At 37.1% G+C, this 22,156-nt stretch overlaps 1 protein-coding gene and 2 long non-coding RNA genes across 3 annotated transcripts; 1 reads left to right on the top strand and 2 right to left on the bottom strand.

The window, feature by feature from the left end:
* Window positions 1–5,087: 5,087 nt before the first annotated feature.
* On the bottom strand, window positions 5,088–6,674 carry LOC121530379 (lamin Dm0-like). Its single transcript, XM_041819370.1, has 2 exons — window positions 6,587–6,674; window positions 5,088–5,635 (listed from the first exon to the last, which is right to left on the bottom strand). Exons 1-2 carry the CDS (start codon window positions 6,672–6,674, stop codon window positions 5,088–5,090), a joined length of 636 nt encoding a protein of 211 aa, XP_041675304.1.
* An 8,883-nt stretch (window positions 6,675–15,557) lies between these two features.
* LOC108118118 lies at window positions 15,558–16,779 on the top strand. Its single transcript, XR_001772913.2, has 2 exons — window positions 15,558–15,788; window positions 16,536–16,779. It is a non-coding gene; the product is annotated as an uncharacterized LOC108118118 (long non-coding RNA).
* On the bottom strand, window positions 16,475–21,919 carry LOC108118119. Its single transcript, XR_001772914.2, has 2 exons — window positions 21,275–21,919; window positions 16,475–16,977 (listed from the first exon to the last, which is right to left on the bottom strand). It is a non-coding gene; the product is annotated as an uncharacterized LOC108118119 (long non-coding RNA).
* Between the last annotated feature and the right edge of the window lie 237 nt (window positions 21,920–22,156).

Genomic DNA, 22,156 nt, shown 5'->3' with positions numbered 1-22,156 from the left:
CAGATAGACAGATAGACAGATAGACAGATAGACAGATAGGAACAGATATACAGATAGTCAGATAGACAGATAGACAGATAGACAGATAGACAGATAGACAGATAGACAGATAGACAGATAGACAGATAGACAGATAGACAGATAGACAGATAGACAGATAGACAGATAGACAGATAGACAGATAGGCAGATAGACAGATAGACAGATAGACAGATAGACAGATAGACAGATAGACAGATAGACAGATAGACAGATAGACAGATAGACAGATAGACAGATAGACAGATAGACAGATAGACAGATAGACAGATAGACAGATAGACAGATAGACAGATAGACAGATAGACAGATAGACAGATAGACAGATAGACAGATAGACAGATAGACAAATAGACAGATAGACAGATAGACAGATATACAGATGGACTGATACATAGATAAGCAAATAGAAAAATAGACATATAGACAAATAGTTAGACAGATCGACCGTTAGACACATAGACAGATAGTCAGATAGACAGATAGACAGATAGACAGATAGATGAATAAACATATAGACGGATCGATAGAAAGACAGATAGACAGATAGACAGATAGACAGATAGACAGATAGACAGATAGACAGATAGACAGATAGACAGATAGACAGATAGACAGATAGACAGATAGACAGATATACAGATAGACAGATAGACAGATAGACACATAGACATATAGACAGATAGTCAGATAGATAGATAGACAGATAGGCAGATATACAGATATACAGATACACAGGTAGACAGTTAGACAGATGACAGATGACAGATAGACAGATAGACAGATAGACAGATAGACAGATAGACAGATAGACAGATAGACAGATAGACAGATAGACAGATAGACAGATAGACAGATAGACAGATAGACAGATAGACAGATAGACAGATAGACAGAGAGACAGAAAGACAGATAGACAGATAGACAGATAGACAGATAGACAGATAGACAGATAGACAGATAGACAGATAGACAGATACACAGATAGACAGTAGACAGATAGACAGATAGACAGATAGACAGATAGACAGATAGACAGATAGACAGATAGACAGATAGACAGATAGACAGATAGACAGATAGACAGATAGACAGATAGACAGATAGACAGATAGACAGATAGACAGATAGACAGATAGACAGATAGACAGATAGACAGATAGACAGATAGACAGATAGACAGATGGACTGATACATGATAGACAAATAGAAAAATAGACATATAGACAAGTAGTTAGACAGATCGACCGTTAGACAGATAGACAGATAGTCAGATAGACAGATAGACAGATAGACAGATAGACAGATAAACAGATAGACGGATCGATAGAAAGACAGATAGACAGATAGACAGATAGACAGATAGACAGATAGACAGATAGACAGATAGACAGATAGACAGATAGACAGATAGACAGATAGACAGATAGACAGATAGACAGATAGACAGATAGACAGATAGACAGATAGACAGATAGACAGATAGACAGATAGACAGATAGACAGATAGACAGATAGACAGATAGACAGATAGACAGATAGACAGATAGACAGATAGACAGATAGACAGATAGACAGATAGACAGATAGACAGATAGACAGATAGACAGATAGACAGATAGACAGAATAGACAGATAGACAGATAGACAGATAGACAGATAGACAGATAGACAGATAGACAGATAGACAGATAGACAGATAGACAGATAGACAGATAGACAGATAGACAGATAGACAGATAGACAGATAGACAGATAGACAGATAGACAGATAGACAGATAGACAGATAGACAGAAAGACAGATAGACAGATAGACAGATAGACAGATAGACAGATAGACAGATAGACAGATAGACAGATGATAGACAGATAGACAGATAGACAGATAGACAGATAGACAGATAGACAGATAGACAGATAGACAGATAGACAGATAGACAAGATAGACAGATAGACAGATAGACAGATAGACAGATAGACAGATAGACAGATAGACAGATAGACAGATAGACAGATAGACAGATAGACAGATAGACAGATAGACAGATAGACAGATAGACAGATAGGCAGATAGACAGATAGACAGATAGACAGATAGACAGATAGACAGATAGACAGATAGACAGATAGACAGATAGACAGATAGACAGATAGACAGATAGACAGATAGACAGATAGACAGATAGACAGATAGACAGATAGACAGATAGACAGATAGACAGATATAGACAGATAGACAGATAGACAGATAGACAGATAGACAGATAGACAGATAGACAGATAGACAGATAGACAGATAGACAGATAGACAGATAGACAGATAGACAGATAGACAGATAGACAGATAGACAGATAGACAGATAGACAGATAGACAGATAGACAGATAGACAGATAGACAGATAGACAGATAGACAGATAGACAGATAGACAGATAGACAGATAGACACATAGACATATAGACAGATAGTCAGATAGACAGATAGACAGATAGACAGATAGACAGATATACAGATATACAGATACACAGATAGACAGTTAGACAGATAGACAGATAGACAGATAGACAGATAGACAGATAGACAGATAGACAGAAAGACAGATAGACAGATAGACAGATAGACAGATAGACAGATAGACAGATATAGACAGATAGACAGATAGACAGATAGACAGATAGACAGATAGACAGATAGACAGATAGACAGATAGACAAGATAGACAGATAGACAGATAGACAGATAGACAGATAGACAGATAGACAGATAGACAGATAAACAGATAGACAGATAGACAGATAGACAGATAGACAGATAGACAGATAGACAGATAGACAGATAGACAGATAGACAGATAGACAGATAGACAGATAGACAGATAGATAGATAGACAGATAGATAGACAGATAGACAGATAGACAGATAGACAGATAGACAGATAGACAGATAGACAGATAGACAGATAGACAGATAGACAGATAGACAGATAGATAGACAGATAGACAGATAGACAGATAGACAGATAGACAGATAGACAGATAGACAGATAGACAGATAGACAGATAGACAGATAGACAAATAGACAGATAGACAGATAGACAGATATACAGATGGACTGATACATAGATAAGCAAATAGAAAAATAGACATATAGACAAATAGTTAGACAGATCGACCGTTAGACACATAGACAGATAGTCAGATAGACAGATAGACAGATAGACTGATAGATGAATAAACATATAGACGGATCGATAGAAAGACAGATAGACAGATAGACAGATAGACAGATAGACAGATAGACAGATAGACAGATATACAGATAGACAGATAGACACATAGACATATAGACAGATAGTCAGATAGATAGATAGACAGATAGACAGATAGGCAGATATACAGATATACAGATACACAGGTAGACAGTTAGACAGATGACAGATGACAGATAGACAGATAGACAGATAGACAGATAGACAGATAGACAGATAGACAGATAGACAGATAGACAGATAGACAGATAGACAGATAGACAGATAGACAGATAGACAGATAGACAGATAGACAGATAGAAAGATAGACAGATAGACAGATAGACAGATAGACAGATAGACAGATAGACAGATAGACAGATAGACAGATGGACTGATACATAGATAAGCAAATAGAAAAATAGACATATAGACAAGTAGTTAGACAGATCGACCGTTAGACACATAGACAGATAGTCAGATAGACAGATAGACAGATAGACAGATAGACAGATAGACAGATAGACAGATAGACAGATAGACAGATAGACAGATAGACATATAGACAGATAGACAGATAGACAGATAGACAGATAGACAGATAGACAGATAGACAGATAGACAGATAAACAGATAGACAGATAGACACATAGACAGATAGACAGATAGACAGATAGACAGATAGACAGATAGACATATAGACAGATAGACAGATAGACAGATAGACAGATAGACAGATAGACAGATAGACAGATAGACAGATAGACAGATAGACAGATAGACAGATAGACAGATAGACAGATAGACATATAGACAGATAGACAGATAGACAGATAGACAGATAGACAGATAGACAGAGAGACAGATAGACAGATAGACAGATAGACAGATAGACAGATAGACAGATAGACAGATAGACAGATAGACAGATAGACAGATAGACAGATAGACAGATAGACAGATAGACAGATAGACAGATAGACAGATAGACAGATAGACAGATAGACAGATAGACAGATAGACAGATAGACAGATAGACAGATAGACAGATAGACAGATAGACAGATAGACAGATAGACAGATAGACAGATAGACAGGTAGACAGATAGACAGATAGACAGATAGACAGATAGACAGATAGACAGATAGACAGATAGACAGATAGACAGATAGACAGATAGACAGATAGACAGATAGACAGATAGACAGACAGAAAAATAGACAGATAGACAGATAGACAGATAGAGAGATAGGCACGCCGAATGCCAAGAAGTACAGTTTAACAATAATAGCTTCGAGCTACAGCAGTTCCACAAAGCTCCCAATAGCGCATGCGCTGGAAAGTAGCAGTAAAGCGCATGCGAAACTGAGATAATCAAAACATATTAGAAACTGCTGATAAGTCCGCCGCTGCTTATTTGTCTTTGCTTTGGCTGCTTGGCCCAACGTGCTCCTCCCGTTGAAAGTCCTTGAAGGGTATCAGACACAGCCTAGACACCTCACACCTTGTCGTTCCAACAACTATCCTTAGTACGGCAACAAGGTTCAGTTTTTGCAGAACGATGGAACTTGTAGGTGGTCGATAGACCGCCGTCGTTGATCAAAACCGCTGCAGCTGTTAGCCTCCAATAGTCACCTCATCGTTTTCCTTATTTCCTTGCAATGTGGAGAACAAGGAAATCGATCCCGAGGGATTTCCTTGTTTTCCACATTGCCTTTGGCTTTAGCTGACACATAGTAGTCCTTGTCGTAGGTAGCGATTTCCAAATCCAATGAGACCTCGATGCCCTGGTACTCAGTTAATGGGTCATCGCTTCGCGCAGTCGAATAAGCTCCTTCTCGTTCTCAGCCACCTCTTGGCCGTGACGGTCACAAGTGTTATCTAGTTCCTTCTCTTGATGATCCAACTCCTTCGTCATAACGATCAGTTCATCAGTAATTTTCTTCCGATCGGCATTGGCCAGGTTGAATTTGCTCAGCTCATTGAAACGCGACTCGGACATGCGGGCATTTTCCTCAGAAGTGCTGCACTCCTTGGTTTCCTTTTTCAGACGGTTTTCCTCCCACAGACGCTTGATATCGATCTCGTCACGGGCAAGACCCCTGGTCATATTATCCAGAAGACGACGCGTCTCCAGCAGCTCAGCCTCGGACATGTTCTTGAGATTGGTCGTCTCGCGGGTGACCGTTTCCCTGGTGGTCTGCACCTCTATGTTGAGGCGGGAATTCTCTGTCCCCAAGTTACGCACACGGTCAATATAGGTGGCCAGACGATCGTTCAGCTTCTTCAGCTGAACCTCCTCAGTCACGCGAGAGTAGCAGGTGGAGCTCCGGAAGCAGGAGACCGCTGAAACCAGAAACTACCCATCCGAAGCGCATATTCTGCATAAGTGTCAGACCGTCTCCTATTTGGATTTGCCCAACTGAAAGCAGATCAAAAAACAAGCCAGAACCACATTAGCAGGAGCCTTCCAGTTGGAGACATCAATGTTCTGACCAGGTTGACACTATGCGATGTGAGACGCCACAGCTGCCTCAATGCATACCGTAAACGTAGATAGCCAGAATAACGTAGCGCTCGGCAGGGAAAAAACTCTCATGATCGGCAACGAACGAGAATGTTGGCGGTTGGAAAGAACACTGCTTCAACGTGGCTATACTGGGTCACAAACGGGTTAGCTGGCGCAGCCCGAGAGGTCGCAACGCCAGGCTTATTGGCCGGACAGGATACCGCACAGCATTAATGAGCACGAACGATTATTCAACGGCCAACGTCGGCTCACTTGATCCGCTGGCAGATGCGAAGCTAAGGCCAAATCCGCAGTCTCAAGTGTACGGCATCTTTGTTGCAAAAACCGAGCCATAGATCCCCAAGTTGGAAGGCTAATTTTTTCCTGCGAGAGTGTGTTCCCACTTCGCCTTTGTGACAGGATCCAGCTTTTGAAAGATGATGTGGATGCGGAGGCATCCTCCAATTTCGTCCGCCGTCTCGGAACTCACCTGAGCTTCTCCATCTTGGTCAAGTGAGGATGGATTTAAATCGCCGTCGTAAACAGGGCGCAGAAATCCGGCCACTCGGCATAGCCACCGCTGAATGTTGGCATCGGCAACGGGGGCAATGAGGGAGCAGGCGTGTATAGAGTGAGTGAAATACCAGCACCACTGGTACCATCAACTTCCACCTGGATGTCGACGTGCACGTCCGTGGCGAGCTGAAAGAATTTCCAACACAAATCACTTCCGATTTCACTATAATTCAGCTCCTCCAACTCTTCCTGAAGCGTGGCAAATCAGTCACGCAGACGCTTCTCCATTGTCTCGAAGGTCATAATGGTCAAGACCTCGGTCCGCATCGCAGCCTTGACCTTGTGATGCAGTTTCTCCATTTCTTTACATGTCACTTCTTGACGTCTCCGCATCATCCTCCCCCTGCTTACAGCAGCAGATCCAGCGGCATCAGCTCCAGACTCCATTATGTAATTTATGTATGTGATCGGTTACTTACAACAAAAACAACAAGTTTCATTGGAACTTTTTAACTGATTACAATATTCAAAAAGCGCTGTGATCATGTCGGGGTCACCAAAAGCATCGAGCTACAGCAGTTCTACAAAGCTCTCAATAGCGCATTCGCTGCAAAGTAACAGTAAAGCGCATGCAAAACTGAGATAATCAAAACTAATAAGAAACTGCTGATAAATCCGCCGCTGCTCGTCCGTCTTTGCTCAGGCTGCTTTGGCCCAACAACTATGATTCACAAAGCTGGAAAGGAAAAGTCTCAGCCTTCTTCATATAGGCCAATCAGTCTCCTGCCGTGCCTGTCAAAAATATTGGAAATGCTGCTTAGTCGTACAATGCAACACCCACAGTCCCATATTACCAGTCCAAGCCACCAATTTGGTTTTCGCGAGAAACACGGAACCATCGAACAAGTGAATTTAATAACCTCCGAGATACATTTGAAAGTCGAGAGTATTGTTTCTCAGACTTTCTGAATGTTCTGAATGACCGCGTCTGGCTGGACAGCTTAATTTATAAAATTAAAACCTTGCTTCCACAGAACACCCATGAAATACTGGAGTCATTTCTTGTGCATAAAAGTTTCGCAGTACGATGTAAAGACTTCCTATCCGAATACCATCCAATTTAAGCAGGAGTACCTCAAGGTATCGTGCTTGGACCAACACTATATATAATTTACATAGCAGACCTTCCGATAACCAGTCTCGCAACACCGTCAACATTTGCTGATGATACTGTCGTTCAAAGTGTCCCATAAGAGCAACGCAACAGTTATCAGCTCATATCGGGCTTTTAGAGAAATGGCTAGCACATTGGCGCATAAAGGTTAATGAGCAAAAAGCAAATACGTCACCTTTACCCTTAACAGACAAACTTGCCCCCACTATCTGTGAACAATACTAATATACCACAAATAACTGAAATCACATATCTTGGAGTCCACCTTGACAGACGGCTTACTTGGCCATCGAACTTGCCATCGAAGCTAAGAAAACACAACTTTAATTAAAAGCAAGAAGCCTAGATTGGTTAAAAAATGCCCATTCTCCGCTAAAATTGGAGAACAAGGTACTTCTATACAATGCAGTTCTCAAGCCAATTTGGAAATATGGCTCCGAGCTAGAAGTAATACAGCGAACTCAATCAAAGATACTGAGAACTATAACTGGTGCATACACACATACATTTATACATACATACATAAGGAATGAAAACATTCACAGAGATTTAAATGTGGGATCTGTCAAAGACGAAATCGAAAATGTAAAAACAAATAAGCTTGCGCGGTCTCTAACATGGAACACTAGCCAATCACGACTCCGGAGAAGAGATCTCCCCACGCAGCAACAACAGCTAGGGCCGTTCTCCAAAAAAAAACGTAATTTTTAATGTATGTATTAGGCTCAGATTTAAATACTTGTCGTCAGTCTTGAAGAGAGAATAAAAAAAACAAAAGGAAACGCTATAGTCGATTGCCGCGATAATAAGATACCTGTTACTGTTTTACACAATTGTAAAATATTTATTTTGCTAGTGAAAACTCCCAAACCGCCACCAATTTTCGGAGAAAGCATGTTGAATAAATGATATTGACGTCACTGCCCATGTGATGCCTTATAACTTAAATTTCTTCATAAATAGCGAAATAATGTTCCGATTTGAAAGTTTTTTGGTAAATCGATAGAGATTGACAGAAATAAGTTACTTAAGGTCAAACGAAGGTATGGTTCCACCATAAGATGCGCTCTCATCCCAAGATTATAAATACTGAATTTTAGTTTTTCGTGATTTGAGGGCGTAAGAGTGGGCGTGGCAGGATGCAGAAATAAACTTGCGCTGAGTATGGACCTCAAGAATCGTTAGGCTTAATATCATGATTTTATCTCTTATAGTTCCTGAGATATGAGAGATAAGTTTATAATCCAAGCAAAAAAAAACAAGACAAAGCACAAGCATATAATAAACTACAATACGATAAGACAGCCAGAAATCCAACGAATTTTAGCAAAGGAGGTTATGTAATGGTTAAGTATTTCGATTGAAAACTATAAAGCTTTGGATAGGCAACAAAAAGAAGTAATATACTGTAGAAAAAACACTAAATTTGTAAGTATTAACATTTTTGTTTTAATTATAAAAAATTTATAGCCCTTTTGATGATTTTGTAATTTGTCTGTGATCAGGAGATCATCCTGTTACGATGGCCGAGTTGTGGTAGGACAAGTACTATTAGGGACCACTGTACAACTTTAAGCATATTGTACAATACCCACTGTAAGATAAATTAAGAAACAACTTAACTGTAAATCTTATTCATATCTACTGTTAACTCTTTCTATAATGTAAGTTAGCTTTAAGAGATCGTTTTGGACATATCTCCATGGTGCTCACGGTCAAGCAAGAGAGGATGAACAAGAATTGAAAAAACGCTTGGTTCTCTGACTGTCGAAAAAAGCGGTGGTGAGAATAAAAGAGATAAACGCTAATCAGATAAAGCTAACCAGTAGTGATTTTTTTCCTATTATAAGAAATACATATTAGAGACTATTTTTTCACGAAATCATATCTTTCCGGAATTTGAGCTTAAGATGGTCCCACAAATTTTCGATGGTTTTGTGTTGTACATGTTGTTGTTGTGTTTAAAAATCGAAATATTATGTTGATTTTCCAGTGCTGTTATATCTTTGAAGCAAACTCTGAATGGACCATTGTTAAAAAAATCATTATTTTGGATTCGTCATAGAATAGGATATCATACGAAGAGTTTTTGGATTCCTGAACATATTCCCAGAAAAATCCTTTAGGCGAAAACAGCACTTTTTTGAATACTTCTACCATAGGATACTCTAGGGCCCTTTTTATACCCGTTACTCGAAGAGTAAAAGGGTATACTAGATTCGTTGAAAAGTATGTAACAGATAGAAGGAAGCTTTTGCGACCCTATAAAGTATATATATTCTTGATCAGGATCAATAGCGAAGTCGATTGAGCCATGTCCGTCTGTCCGTCCGTCCGTCCGTCTGTCCGTCCGTCCGTCCGTCCGTCCGTCCGTCCGTCCGTCCGTCCGTCCGTCCGTCCGTCCGTCCGTCCGTCCGTCCGTCCGTCCGTCCGTCCGTATGAACGCTGAGATCTCAGGAACTATAGCAGATACAAAGCTGAGATTAAGCATGAAGATTCTTGAGGTCCCGGGACAGCGCAAGTTTATTACAGCATCCTGCCACGCCCACTCTAACGCCCACAAATCGCAAAAAACTAAAATTGCTGAAATCTCAGTAACTATTTTAGATAGAAAGATGAAATTCAGAAAGTATAATCTTTAGATGACAGCGCATTTTATAGTGCTACTACTATCCGGCCACACCCACCCATACGCCCACAAGGCTCAAAAGACGGTTTTCGGATTTTCTAGAAAAGCTGATATCTCGGTAACTATAAGAGATAGAAAGTTCGGATCAAGCATGTATGTTTCTATGACGCTCCCAATGCGAATTGTTTTTTTCCGATCACGCCACGCCCACTCTAACGCCCACAAAACCCGCAACCCACAAAACCAAAAATGCAAAAATCTCGAAAACTATAAAAGCTACACCATTTTGCTTAGGAACACGTATTTAGGAGATGCCTCTGCAACTTGCCACGAAGTTGCATCCGGCCACGACCACTCTAATGCCCACAAACCGCGGAAAACTGTGGAGTCTATAATATTATTATGAATGCCTTCGTTTGACCTTGTGTAACTTATTTCTGTTAATATCTATCGATTTACAAAAGATTTTTCAAATCGGAAAATTAAAGTTATAAGGCTCCACATGGAGTCGTCACTATAAGCATACTCAACATACTTCCTCTGACAATAGGTGGCGCCTTGTGAATTTCCACTAACAAAATTAATATTTTAAAATTGTGTAAAACAGTAACGGGTATCTTATAGTCGCGGCACTCGACTATAGCGTTTCCTCTTGTTTTATTTAAAACAAGGAAACAGCACTCTTCCTTAAGGTCCGACATAGGGGTTCGCGCCAGTTTTCCAGGAACCTTTGGTACAGCTTTCTCATGAAAAGGTGGTCCATTCGTTCGCCAACCTTAAGTTTAAGATTCCCTTATTTTCCGCGAGACTTAAAACATAAATAAATTTCTTGGGCACGGAAAACCTTTCACAAGACTTGCAAAAATTTTATCCAAAAAGATTGTAAAAGAGGTTAACTAGGTGACCTCAAAGGTCACTTTCATTTAAGACATTATAAACATCTTAAAAATTAACTTTAAGATGCGATTTCAAATTTTTTACAAATAAATGAAAGAGTTGCGAAAATATCACCGTATGTAGAAGCATTTCTAACGGTGAAGTTCCGCTTTTCTCAAGAAAGTAAAAGTCAGTGCAAACTTGTGCAAATTTATTTCAGTTTATTTCAGCATCCTCCCGCGACCTGCTGATATCTCGGTAACAATAAGTGATAGTTGGTACTAAGCATGTAGTTTTAAATGATGAGAGCAAAGCAAAATATATTTTTCTTTTGCCACGCCTCTCGGTTATTTTTGTTTGGGCTATTCTGATTCTTGTGTTTCTTAGATAATGCGATCGACGGTGTGACTTTATTTAAAGACGAACATACCCAAAAGCCATAGCAAAAGAAAAAATTATTTTCCTCTGCTCTCATCTCGTTCCTAATTTTCTCCTATTGCTATAACTATAGCTCTCAACTTTTCGTTGCTCGGAGCAGAGCAGATCAGTTTACGTTTTTCTGCTACGACTCTACAATAACAATAGCAATAGCTTTTCAAACGCTGATCAAGCATACACATTCTTGGGATGCCACCACAGCTCGAAGTTGTATTTTCATTATTCCACGCCCAATATAAAGCCCACAAAAGACAAAAAACCAAAATGGTTGATATCTCAGGAACTATAAGAGTTACAACGTTGGCAGATGCGCAGGCATCTCGCGGTGGTACCATTATCCACGTCTACTCTTACGCCCACCAACATCGAAAAAATGAAGCCGCATTCTCTGAGAACGCTGATATCTCGGCAACTATTAGTGATTGAAAGTTGGGATTAAGCAAATAGTTTCTAATGATGCCCCCAATGAGCATTATTTTTTCACCATCATTCTCTAACGCCAACAAAATGCGGAAAACTGTGGCGTCAATAATATAAAAATATATGTCATCGTTTGAGGTGTCTTCCCGCTTATCTCTCTTACACAACAGTTGCGGATCTCTTTTCTACATCTCCCAGCTCCAGAAAATACGCTCTCTCCGTCGCTTATACTTTTTTTCTGCAAATGCTACTCTCTTATACCGTCTCAGCTCTTGCTAACATTCTCTCTCTTACTCTCTCGCTCTTACTGTTTATCTCCCCTTCCTCTAATAATCTAAAATTCTTTAATGAATCTCCTAAGCGTAAAAAAATGAACCATTTGACGCTCGCGGTCACCGCCTGTGATGCCAATAATTCCCTTCTCCCTCCGATAGATGCTTCACTCCAATCGCGACGACGCTGGTGATAGTTCACATTTCGGATCCCGATAAAAAGGCCGTGGTAGTCGCATTGGCCCCTCTCGTGATAAATGTTCTACAAGTTCAAACCTTTGACTGAGCAGATGAACTCAGGGTCCGGATGGCCGGCACCCAGTTGTAGCCCAGGTATATCACCCGCCCCGCCAAAGCCACTTATTGGGATTCCACCAGAGAAACAAATTTTTATTTCGCGGCTTGCACCTGATACGTAATGGTACATCTTTGCTTTCTTTCAAGCAAGATTCAACGCCGATATTAAGGTGGACAACATTAATAAATACAAATATTCCTACGCCAGGAACGTGTCATCTTTCAAGATCCGCTTTCCTCCGATGGCTTTTGATGATATCTGTTCGAAATTATATATTCCTTAAAGAACATCAGGGTCAGAATAAAAAGAAGAAAAAAGCAGCCCATTGGAAGTAAAGCTTCTACAAGTAAACGCCTCTGTCAACCCAAAAACTAACCTCTCATCCATTACTCTTTCTTACCAGAACACAAGAGGCTTACGCAATAAGCTTTCTTATTTGTTATCGGTAAGCTTCTCGGCTGACTTCAGAAATTCTTAATTTTGAAGCTTTCCCTAGTATGTATGTGATGTACCACATATAGGCTCGATCGATCTCTCGGAACTGGTGGTGGAGTCCTAATCTCTGTGTCCGCAGAGACACTTGTTCCGATATGGTTAATCTTCAAACTGTAGATTTAGACTTCATTTCAGTAAAAATAACATTCTCTAGGTTAAATTTGTATATTACATATTCATACATTCCGTCCAAGTCTGATTCCTTGATGTATGAGCTGCATCTAACAGCCATTCAGCCTGTCTTGTCAATGTTATCGGATTTGGATCACCTGGTGGTGTTGAGTGACTTCAACTTACCCCAGTAGGCCTGGTCCATAAATCATAGCACTAAAGCTTTTATCCATACGTCACATCATGACTTTTCCGCTGGCATGTTCGACATGCCACTGACTCAAATTAATCATATAGGGAATTCTTTAGGTTGGTTGCGCCGTATCCATATCCAGAGCTCCACCTCTCACACACCCTGATGATCCTTATCATCCCACATTAGATCTTGTTATCGATACGAGACTATGTACTAAGCCTAAGAACAATTACGCTGATGTTTTCGTAAAGCAGAGCAAGTTTATTTTAGCATCCTGTCACGCCCACTATAACGCCCACAAGCCGCGAAAAACTGTGGCATCCATAATATTATAATACATGACTTCGTTTGACCTGATATAACAAATTCTATCGATTTACCAACGATTTTTCAAATCGGATCACTAAATCAGTAACTATGGCGGATAAGCCCTTATGGTATATAAGGCACCAAACTAACCTATAAAATATTAAGTTAAAACTTTATAAAAAATACTTAAGAACTGGTAGCAATGACAGTTATGCGCATTATATCGTGGTTCGGTTCAACTTTACCGTGCTAACACTCCGTGCAATTTTTGCTCTGGATCCGAAACAGTTCTATAGTTTTGTTAAAACTAAGCGTAAATCTAAAACCTTTCCTTTCCTTATCGTTCTGAAAATCTTTTTTTCTTCCTTTTTTTAAATCACCTTTTTCAAATCATCCTTGATAACAACCACACAAACTTACGCTTATGATATCCCGCGATCCAATCTCATCTCCCGACCAATCTTGTCGGAATGTGGAATCATAAAGGATTTTCAGATTGTGAAGCCAATCTTTTCGGCAGATCCAGATGGGGTAGCGGTCTGTATGCTTAGGTATTGGGCGTCTATCCTGGTCAAACTTTTTTTAAAATTACTTATACTTTCCTTGGAAACGTCCACGTTACCAATATCTGGAAAGAGTCACTTATTATTCCCCTTTACAAGAAGGGAGAACAATCAAATGCAGAGGTATATCTAAACTATCAGTAATACCGAAACTTTTCGAAATAAAGTGCCTCATTTTCAGCACTAGTGTTGATCTTTCATAACTTCTTGCCAGCATGGTTTTATGAAACAAAGGTCTACCACAACCAATCGTCTGAGACTAACATCTTTAGAGGTCACTGGCTTCCAAAACAAACTTTAGACAGATGTCATTTACACTGACTTCAGTAACTTCGTAAGTCACAACCTTCTTTTGGGAAAACTTGATCTTATCGAATTCCCAACTGACTTCACTAGTAGAATGCAACGAGTTATTTTTAAAAATTTAATGTCTGTCTTATTCTACGCTACTACTGCTACTGCTACTACTGCTTATCAATTACCTTTCTTTGGTTTTTAACGACTCCCTAGAACTTATGTATGCAGATGACGTCAAAGACTGTCTGAAATATACCGATGCCTCATTCCAGGTGAAATTGCAAACAATTTTTAGAGCTGGTGCACTGCAAACTTATTAAATCTTAACGACTCTTAATGCCGGGCGACTTTTTGTCGCCTAAAACCTCATCTTACCACTTCTTATTTATAATTAAGGCAGTCTAAGATCTTGGCATCTTACTCGATGAAAAACTTAAGTTTTCCGACCATAATTCCTTTATGGTTAACAAAGCTAGAGGAGTGCTTGGTTTCATTAAAAGGTGGTCAAAGGAGTTCAATGACCTCTATGTTACCAAAACTTTTAATTCTTTCGTTCGATTCTGGAATACGGATCATGTATCTAACACAGTTTGAGGTTCACTAGTGTCCTATTGAGTCCATCCAAAAGAACGAATCAATATTTGCTTTCCGCGGCCTCAACTGGGATACAAACAAGATGCTTGGTGTCGTCTTTATCTATAGACTTCTTAAGGATGAAATTAATAGCCAGGACATTTTAGGTCGCCACGTACCCCTTAAGATTACTAGTAATTATATTCCTCTATTTTTAAAGCATTGTAATTCGAACTTTGCCCTACATGAACCCTTTCGGGTACTATGTTCGAACTACAATAATCTTTAAAACATTACCTTTAATTTTTCTCCTAACAATTTAAAACTTTTGGTACTAATCTATTTAGCAAAAAACTAACTTTTTCTCGTATCTTTATTAATCCACTCAGTTCCGAGACGTACGTCAGATGGCTGCGCCCGTCGGTAGGTTGGGCGGGAAGTGGATTACACGTCAAGCAACGGAAGTCGCGTGAAAAAAATAAGGTCTCACATAAGCTGTGACGTCACCATCACTTACTCAACATGCTATTTTCTGACAAAAGGTGGTCCAGAAATAAATATTTTAAAATGTTATACAACAGTAATCTTATAGTCGCGGCACTCGACTATAGCGTTTCTTCTTGTTTTGTATTCGCTCCTATTGAAATGTTTTGTTCTTATTATTATTAAAAAAAAAACAGATTCTCTATCATAGCTGCATATTTTTAAAGTTTTACATTTAATATGAAATGTTGGTTTTTGAACGCAAAATAAAAAATGTAGTAATATTCCTTTGTGTAGACAGTTTCATGACATACTTTATGTATTACTTGAGTAATGGTCGGTAAGTAGACCAATTTCTACTCTTTCATTAAGAAAAAACATGCTTTTAGTCATGTAGTACCCTGCGACGAATAATTTTGACTAACTGTATATAGTTATATACAAAACAATATACCAGTTTACTCTATGTCTATCCTGTATAAAATGGAGTTCAGGAAATGCTTGGGTTATTTTAAACATCTCAACTTTCAGATTTATTTTAAAGAATTATCAAAACCGGTCTGCATCGGTCCAGCTCGAATTACTGATTCAATGCACCTCTATGATACAAATTCATTACTAAATAAGAATGTGTGTTTGTAGTTTATTATACAATATAAATGTTTAAATAAATATCCGAACCATATACGTACATACATATGTATATGTATGTACTTATTTACATATGTATTATGTATTTATTTATGTATACATAAAAATTAATCATTATAGTGTTCGAAAATTAGTGAACATACATACACATGTACATACCCTACGTATTAAAGATAAACTATCTAAACATTGTTATAAAATTATGTCCATACAGTTAGTTAATAAAGGATTCGTTGCGAGGTACTACATGACTAAATACATGTACATGTAAAAGTAAAAAATGTAAAGTGAGCATTGATTGTAGTCTTCTATGGTTTATGTACCATGCGAAGGCAAAATATAATATGTACATATATAAATTAATTTTCGTTTAGGTTTCTATTTAACATTTATTAAAGTGCTTTGGGATATACAATGTTTCTTGTTTTTCCGTCAGGTGCGTAAACGAATAAATTAGAAGATTTTTCGACTCGTGACCAGACCACATAGAGATGCCCGTGAGAAGCATGGATTCTCCAAATTTAGTTTGACTTTTTCACTGGAGCAACACATCCTGGGGTTTCGTTCTTTAATTTGAGTGTGCTGCAATACGTGCAAATTTTATACACTTTATCCAATGGCGACACTTGTATGAAGACTGTAGTCAATGTTACTGTCATAATAAAATGCAGATCGAACCACTCTTGATCGAACATTTTGTCGACGACTTTCCCGTTGTTCATGTGTCGCAGACGAAAGGGCGTGAGTATCGCGTACTCAATAACTTTCTAACCGTATTTCCCGTCGTTCAGGTGATTTAGACGAACGGATCTCAGCCCGAAATTCCCTTTTCACTTGCGCTTGGAATGTATATCGCGCAATTGCATATCGCTCCTTTTCTTCAAAGAAAATGCGATCGTAAGTTTAAAAAATATAAAACAAATTAAAGAAAACTAAAAACTTAAATTAAATTTCAAAAGAAATCTATATAATAAGTTGAAGTGAATAAAAACTGTTTGAAAAAAAAAACAAACTTAAATTTCATAATACAACAAAATACTCAAAATATTAAATTAAATAGTTGTTTATTTTTTACCGCACAATAAAAAGAACAACAAAAAATGAATTTTAGGGAAAACTTTAAATTAAATGTGAATTTCAACTGGTCACTTGCACTTGCACCTGTCACCTTTAAAGTGCGTTTAATACTAATTTGCATTCTGTTTGACATTTGAAATGAAACCTCGCATGCCATACAACATAATAAATCAAAAAAATCATAAACCAAAATAATCCTTAAAAAAACCCTTTTTAGGCATTGTAAAAACCTGCAACCTGTGGCAAAATAATGACATGTACTAATAAAAAACTACACAGATACAAATCAAACTGTAACTTTAACATGAATATAGCCCCTTAAGAAAGTCACAAAAATTTTAGGATTTTAAAAATGACATCAATTTCACAATTTACATAAATTCTTACGTGAATAACATAAAAAAACCGTGAAACAAATAAACAAAATTTTAAATTTAACTGTTTAAAAAAAGCTTAATTCGATAAATTTATTTAGTGAGTTTAGAGAGTTGCCACATGCTCCCTCATGCTGTTAGGAGCTACAGTTGCCAACTTTACGAATTTTCCTCGTTTATGATTTCTAAACACGTTTGGTGCCCCCTTGAACCCGTACAAACAATTTCTTCAAAATCAGTCAAGCGGGTCTATAGCGAACCTAAATGGTTACATTAACATTCAAATTATAACACAAATTATTCATAAATAGATATTCATTTTTTCGTTTTTATAGGAAATATGAAAAATTAAGAAATTCTACAAACAATTTCTCAAAACAGAAGGTCTAAGCGAACCAAAGGACTTCCTTAAATTATAACACAAATTATTCATATTTGACACTAAACATTTATAGTTTTTTCGCTCTGTTAGTATTTTATTATTCTACTAAATGTCGGCACGTTTTTGGAAATATTTGACCATTCCTCAAGTAAAACATTTTTGATTAAATTTTTTCACGAAATCGTATCTTCTCGAAATATTTGAGCTTAGGATAGAGCTCATGTATGTACACCAGCCACACTTTGACTTTCCAAAATAAAAAAATGCAACTCAATAGACCATAAAATACTACAAAAAAAAACAATATTTTGTGGTGCAACTAATACTATTTTGAGCATATAAATCGACTAGGTTTAACATTTTGGTCCATAACTTACTTTAGGATGATTTTTTTTTTTTTTTTATTTCAAGTTGTAATCCAAATTTAAGCATTATAAAAATGGAAACCATATAAAAACAGCATTTGTCTCCCAGGACCTCTCGCAATAAAGAAAAAAACCTTTTGTAAATTGAAGAATCGAAATATTATATTGATTTTGCAGTGCTGTTAAAAAAACAACAAGAGGAAACTGTTACTGTATTATACAATTGTCAAATATTCATTTTGCTGGATGGAATAGACAAAGCTCTACCTTTTGTCAAAAAAGCATGTTTACTAACTGATTGTGTCACTGTCTATGTGAGGCCTTTTACCGTAGGTTTCTTTATATTATATAAAGTGAAATAATGTTCCGATTTGTAAATCTTTGGAAGATCGATAGATATTAACAAAAAAGTGTTATACAAGAAAACTGACTTAAGCTTAAATACGTGTTCCTAAGCCTGGCTTTCTAGCTCTTATAGTTCCAAATATTTTTATATTTTTGGCGTTATAGTGGGCGTGGCTATAAAAAAAAATAATTCTCATTGGTGGCATCATAAAAAAATACAGCCAAATCCCAAATTTCGATCCCTTTTAGTTACCACGATATCAGCCTTTCTACAAAAAGCGAAAACCGTCATTCGAGCTTTGTGGGCGTACCAAATGGTTGTAAACTAATTTTAATCATTTAGAAAATGGAAAAAAATTTTAAAACAGCATATGGCTTTAAAGCTCTCTTACAACAATTAAATAAATCTTTTTAAATTGAAAAATCAAAATAATATATTGATTTCCCAGTGCTGTTATATACTTGAACTAAAAAAATCACAAAATAGACGGTGATCCGATGGGACTTAAGGCAAAGACTTTTTTGGCACCTACAGGATAACTTTTTATACCCGTTACTCATAGAGTAATAGGGTACATTGGATTCGTTAAGAAGTATGTAACAGGCGGAAGGATCAATATCGAAGTCGATTAAGCCATGTTCGTCTGTCTGTATGAAAGCTGAGATCTCAAGAGCTATAAGATATAAAAAGATGAGATTCGGCATGAAGATTCTTGAGGTCCCTACGCAATTGGTGCGATATCCGGCCACACCCACCCTCACGCCAATTAAGCTCGGAAGACGGGTTTCTCTGTTTGTAGAAAAGTTGATATCTTGGTTACTATAAGTTATAGAAATGTGGCATGTAGGCATGAGTTTCTTTATGATACCCCCATTGTGAATTGTTTTTTCCCATTTAGCCGCGCCCACTTTAACGCCCACAAAACCCGGAGACCTACAAATTTTCAGGAACTATGATATCTAGAAAGTTAGACTTAGAAACACGTATTAGAGATGCCAATGCAGCTCGACGCCAGTTTTCATTCGGCCACACCTACTAAAACGCCCACAGACCGCGGAAAACTTTGGCGTCCATAATATTAAAATGAATGTCTTCGTGTGACATTGTATACAATTTTTTGTCGAGTTACCAAAAATTTTTTAAATCGAAATATTATTTCGCTATTTATGAAGAAATGTAAGCTATAAAGCCTTACATGGTCAATGACGTCACCATCAGTTATTCAACATGCTTTTAAGGTGGCGCTTTGGCAATTTCCACTAGCAAAATTAATATTTTAAAATTGTGTAAAACAGTAACGGGTATCTTACAGTCACGCCTCTCGACTGTAGCGTTTCTTCTTACTATTTAAAACAAGGGTATATCACTCTTCCTTAAGGTCCAAAATAGGGGTTCGCGTCAATATTAGAGGTACCTTTGGTACAACTTTCTCATGAAAAGGTGGTCCAGTATTTCGTCATCCTTAAGTTTACGGCCACCTCCACTAATTATATTCGAAGTTTCTTTTTTTTTCGAGCTACTTAAAAGAAAAAAATGTCGGGAACGGAAAACCTTTCCCAAAGATCGACAACAGTTTTCCCAAAAAGAAAGAGGTTAACTAGGTGACCTCAAATGTCAATTTCTTTCAAGACATTTTAAAAATTCTAGAAAATTATTTAATATGCTTACACCAGTTTTTGACAGTGTCAAGCTTGTGCAAACAAAACCACATTCTATATAATACCTACATATAGCTACATTTATTCTTGCCCGAAATAAGCTTGGAGCCACTGTACACTGTATATTTTTTTTAAAGGTTTTAAATTTTCTATAAATAGTTTCTTGACATACTATGTACTAGCTATACCTAATTTTTGTGATTAGGGCATGTATGCATGTAAACATGTATTGAATTTTGAAGGATAATTAATTAATGCATACATTATATATACATATGTACAAATATATATATATATATATATATATATATATATATATATATATATATGCTCATATTTAACATAATTATACATACATATGTGCATCTCGATATTAGGGGATAAAAGGTTATTCAAAAATTGTTGTACAATTACCAGTTCGTTAAATGAACATAATGGTATACCATACCAGTATCTTATTATTTTTATTATTATTGTTATCAAATAAAACGTTTAAAAAAAAAATATGCACATACATATGTACATAAATACATACAATATGTAGTACAATGATTTAACCTAAAAGGTATTAAAATCTTATATACATGTACATGTATATATGTATGTACAGGGTGATCAAGGCTTGGCAAGAAATGGCCGGCTCTCATGACTGTGGGTTTTGAAATATGTACATACATACATACATACATATGTGTATGGTCTAATTGAAACATTCTCCAACTAGTTGTGTTGCCAAAGTGAACGTCGCTTGCCTTAGTAATTTTTTGTTGTCATGTACATACATATATATGTTTATATGTATCTATGTATATAATTTTAATTTTTACATTCGTTGAAGCATAAAATTTTGAATTTTACATTTAAAAAACATTGCCAAATATAAGCTATCATCCGGTAGAGTGAATTTCATTGTTAACAATTAAATATTGTAGGAAAATATAAATGATTCTATCTTTATAATTTGTTTTCTTACCCTTTATATGACGATTGTTCAGCGAGTTTGAGACACGTACTGCAGAATATTCTGAAAATATTATTATAGATAGCAACAATATAAAAATATTGCTAACTCTTTTGCGCTCCATGTTTTCCAATTAAATTTTCACAAACTTTAATTTCACTGTATTCTTTTGCGGCACGAAAGATTTTAAAAAGATTTGTATTTATAATTTAAGCAGGATGATAACAACATAAGGAAATATATTTTTATGCATGTATGTATGTAAGTATGAATAAAAGTTCACGAGCTGAATTGATTACAGTTTAATGAAGTACGCGCAACGCGTTATAGCACCAAACTGAAGCAGTTTCTATATACGTAAGTCTATATAAAATGTTCAATATAGAAAAGTCACTGCTAAACAAGCTTATGAACGAGTCAGGGAAAGGAATGGCTCAGTGAATCATGACATGGCTCAGAGAGCGCAAGAAATTGCAGCAGCCAACTTGATCACGATCTCCGAGCGAGTTTGCAAAGTCTACAGCTACAAAAGCTTTTTAAAGCAATAATAGAAAAAAAATGAAGAGACGAAGTCGAATCTGTTGAACTAATCAACAGAAATTATTATTAATAATAATTTTTAGAATTAAATAATAAGTGTTTTACTTATTTTTCTAGTATCGGTCATTCCATATAAGACCAATTTGAGTTCATTTTATAAAATGAAAATACATATTTCTGATAAGGCTTTTTTTATATCACATGGTAGTTATTTTATGTGGTGTTACAGCTGTAAATGAAGATAAATGAAAAACCCCTACAACTTTCGAGTTTGTATATTTTGATTCTCTATGGAAACCAGTTATTTTCTTGTTTTTCGAAAGTCGTTTACATACATACATATGTATATTGTTC

This window comes from Drosophila eugracilis, unplaced genomic scaffold (genome assembly GCF_018153835.1).
Source record: "Drosophila eugracilis isolate 14026-0451.02 unplaced genomic scaffold, ASM1815383v1 contig_648, whole genome shotgun sequence".
In the NCBI taxonomy this organism is placed as follows: Eukaryota; Metazoa; Arthropoda; class Insecta; order Diptera; family Drosophilidae; genus Drosophila; species Drosophila eugracilis.
The sequence above is the reverse complement of the archived record's forward strand: the minus strand, read 5'-3'. Positions and strand labels throughout refer to the sequence as shown.

Excerpts from the sequence above, each read along its gene's own strand:
- LOC121530379 (XM_041819370.1), bottom strand. The coding sequence starts at position 6,674 with ATGGAGAAACTGCATCACAAGGTCAAGGCTGCGATGCGGACCGAGGTC. Across the intron at positions 5,636-6,586 it reads GACAATGGAGAAGCGTCTGC|CGGTCTCCTGCTTCCGGAGC; the intron begins GTGACTGATTTG and ends TTCTGGTTTCAG.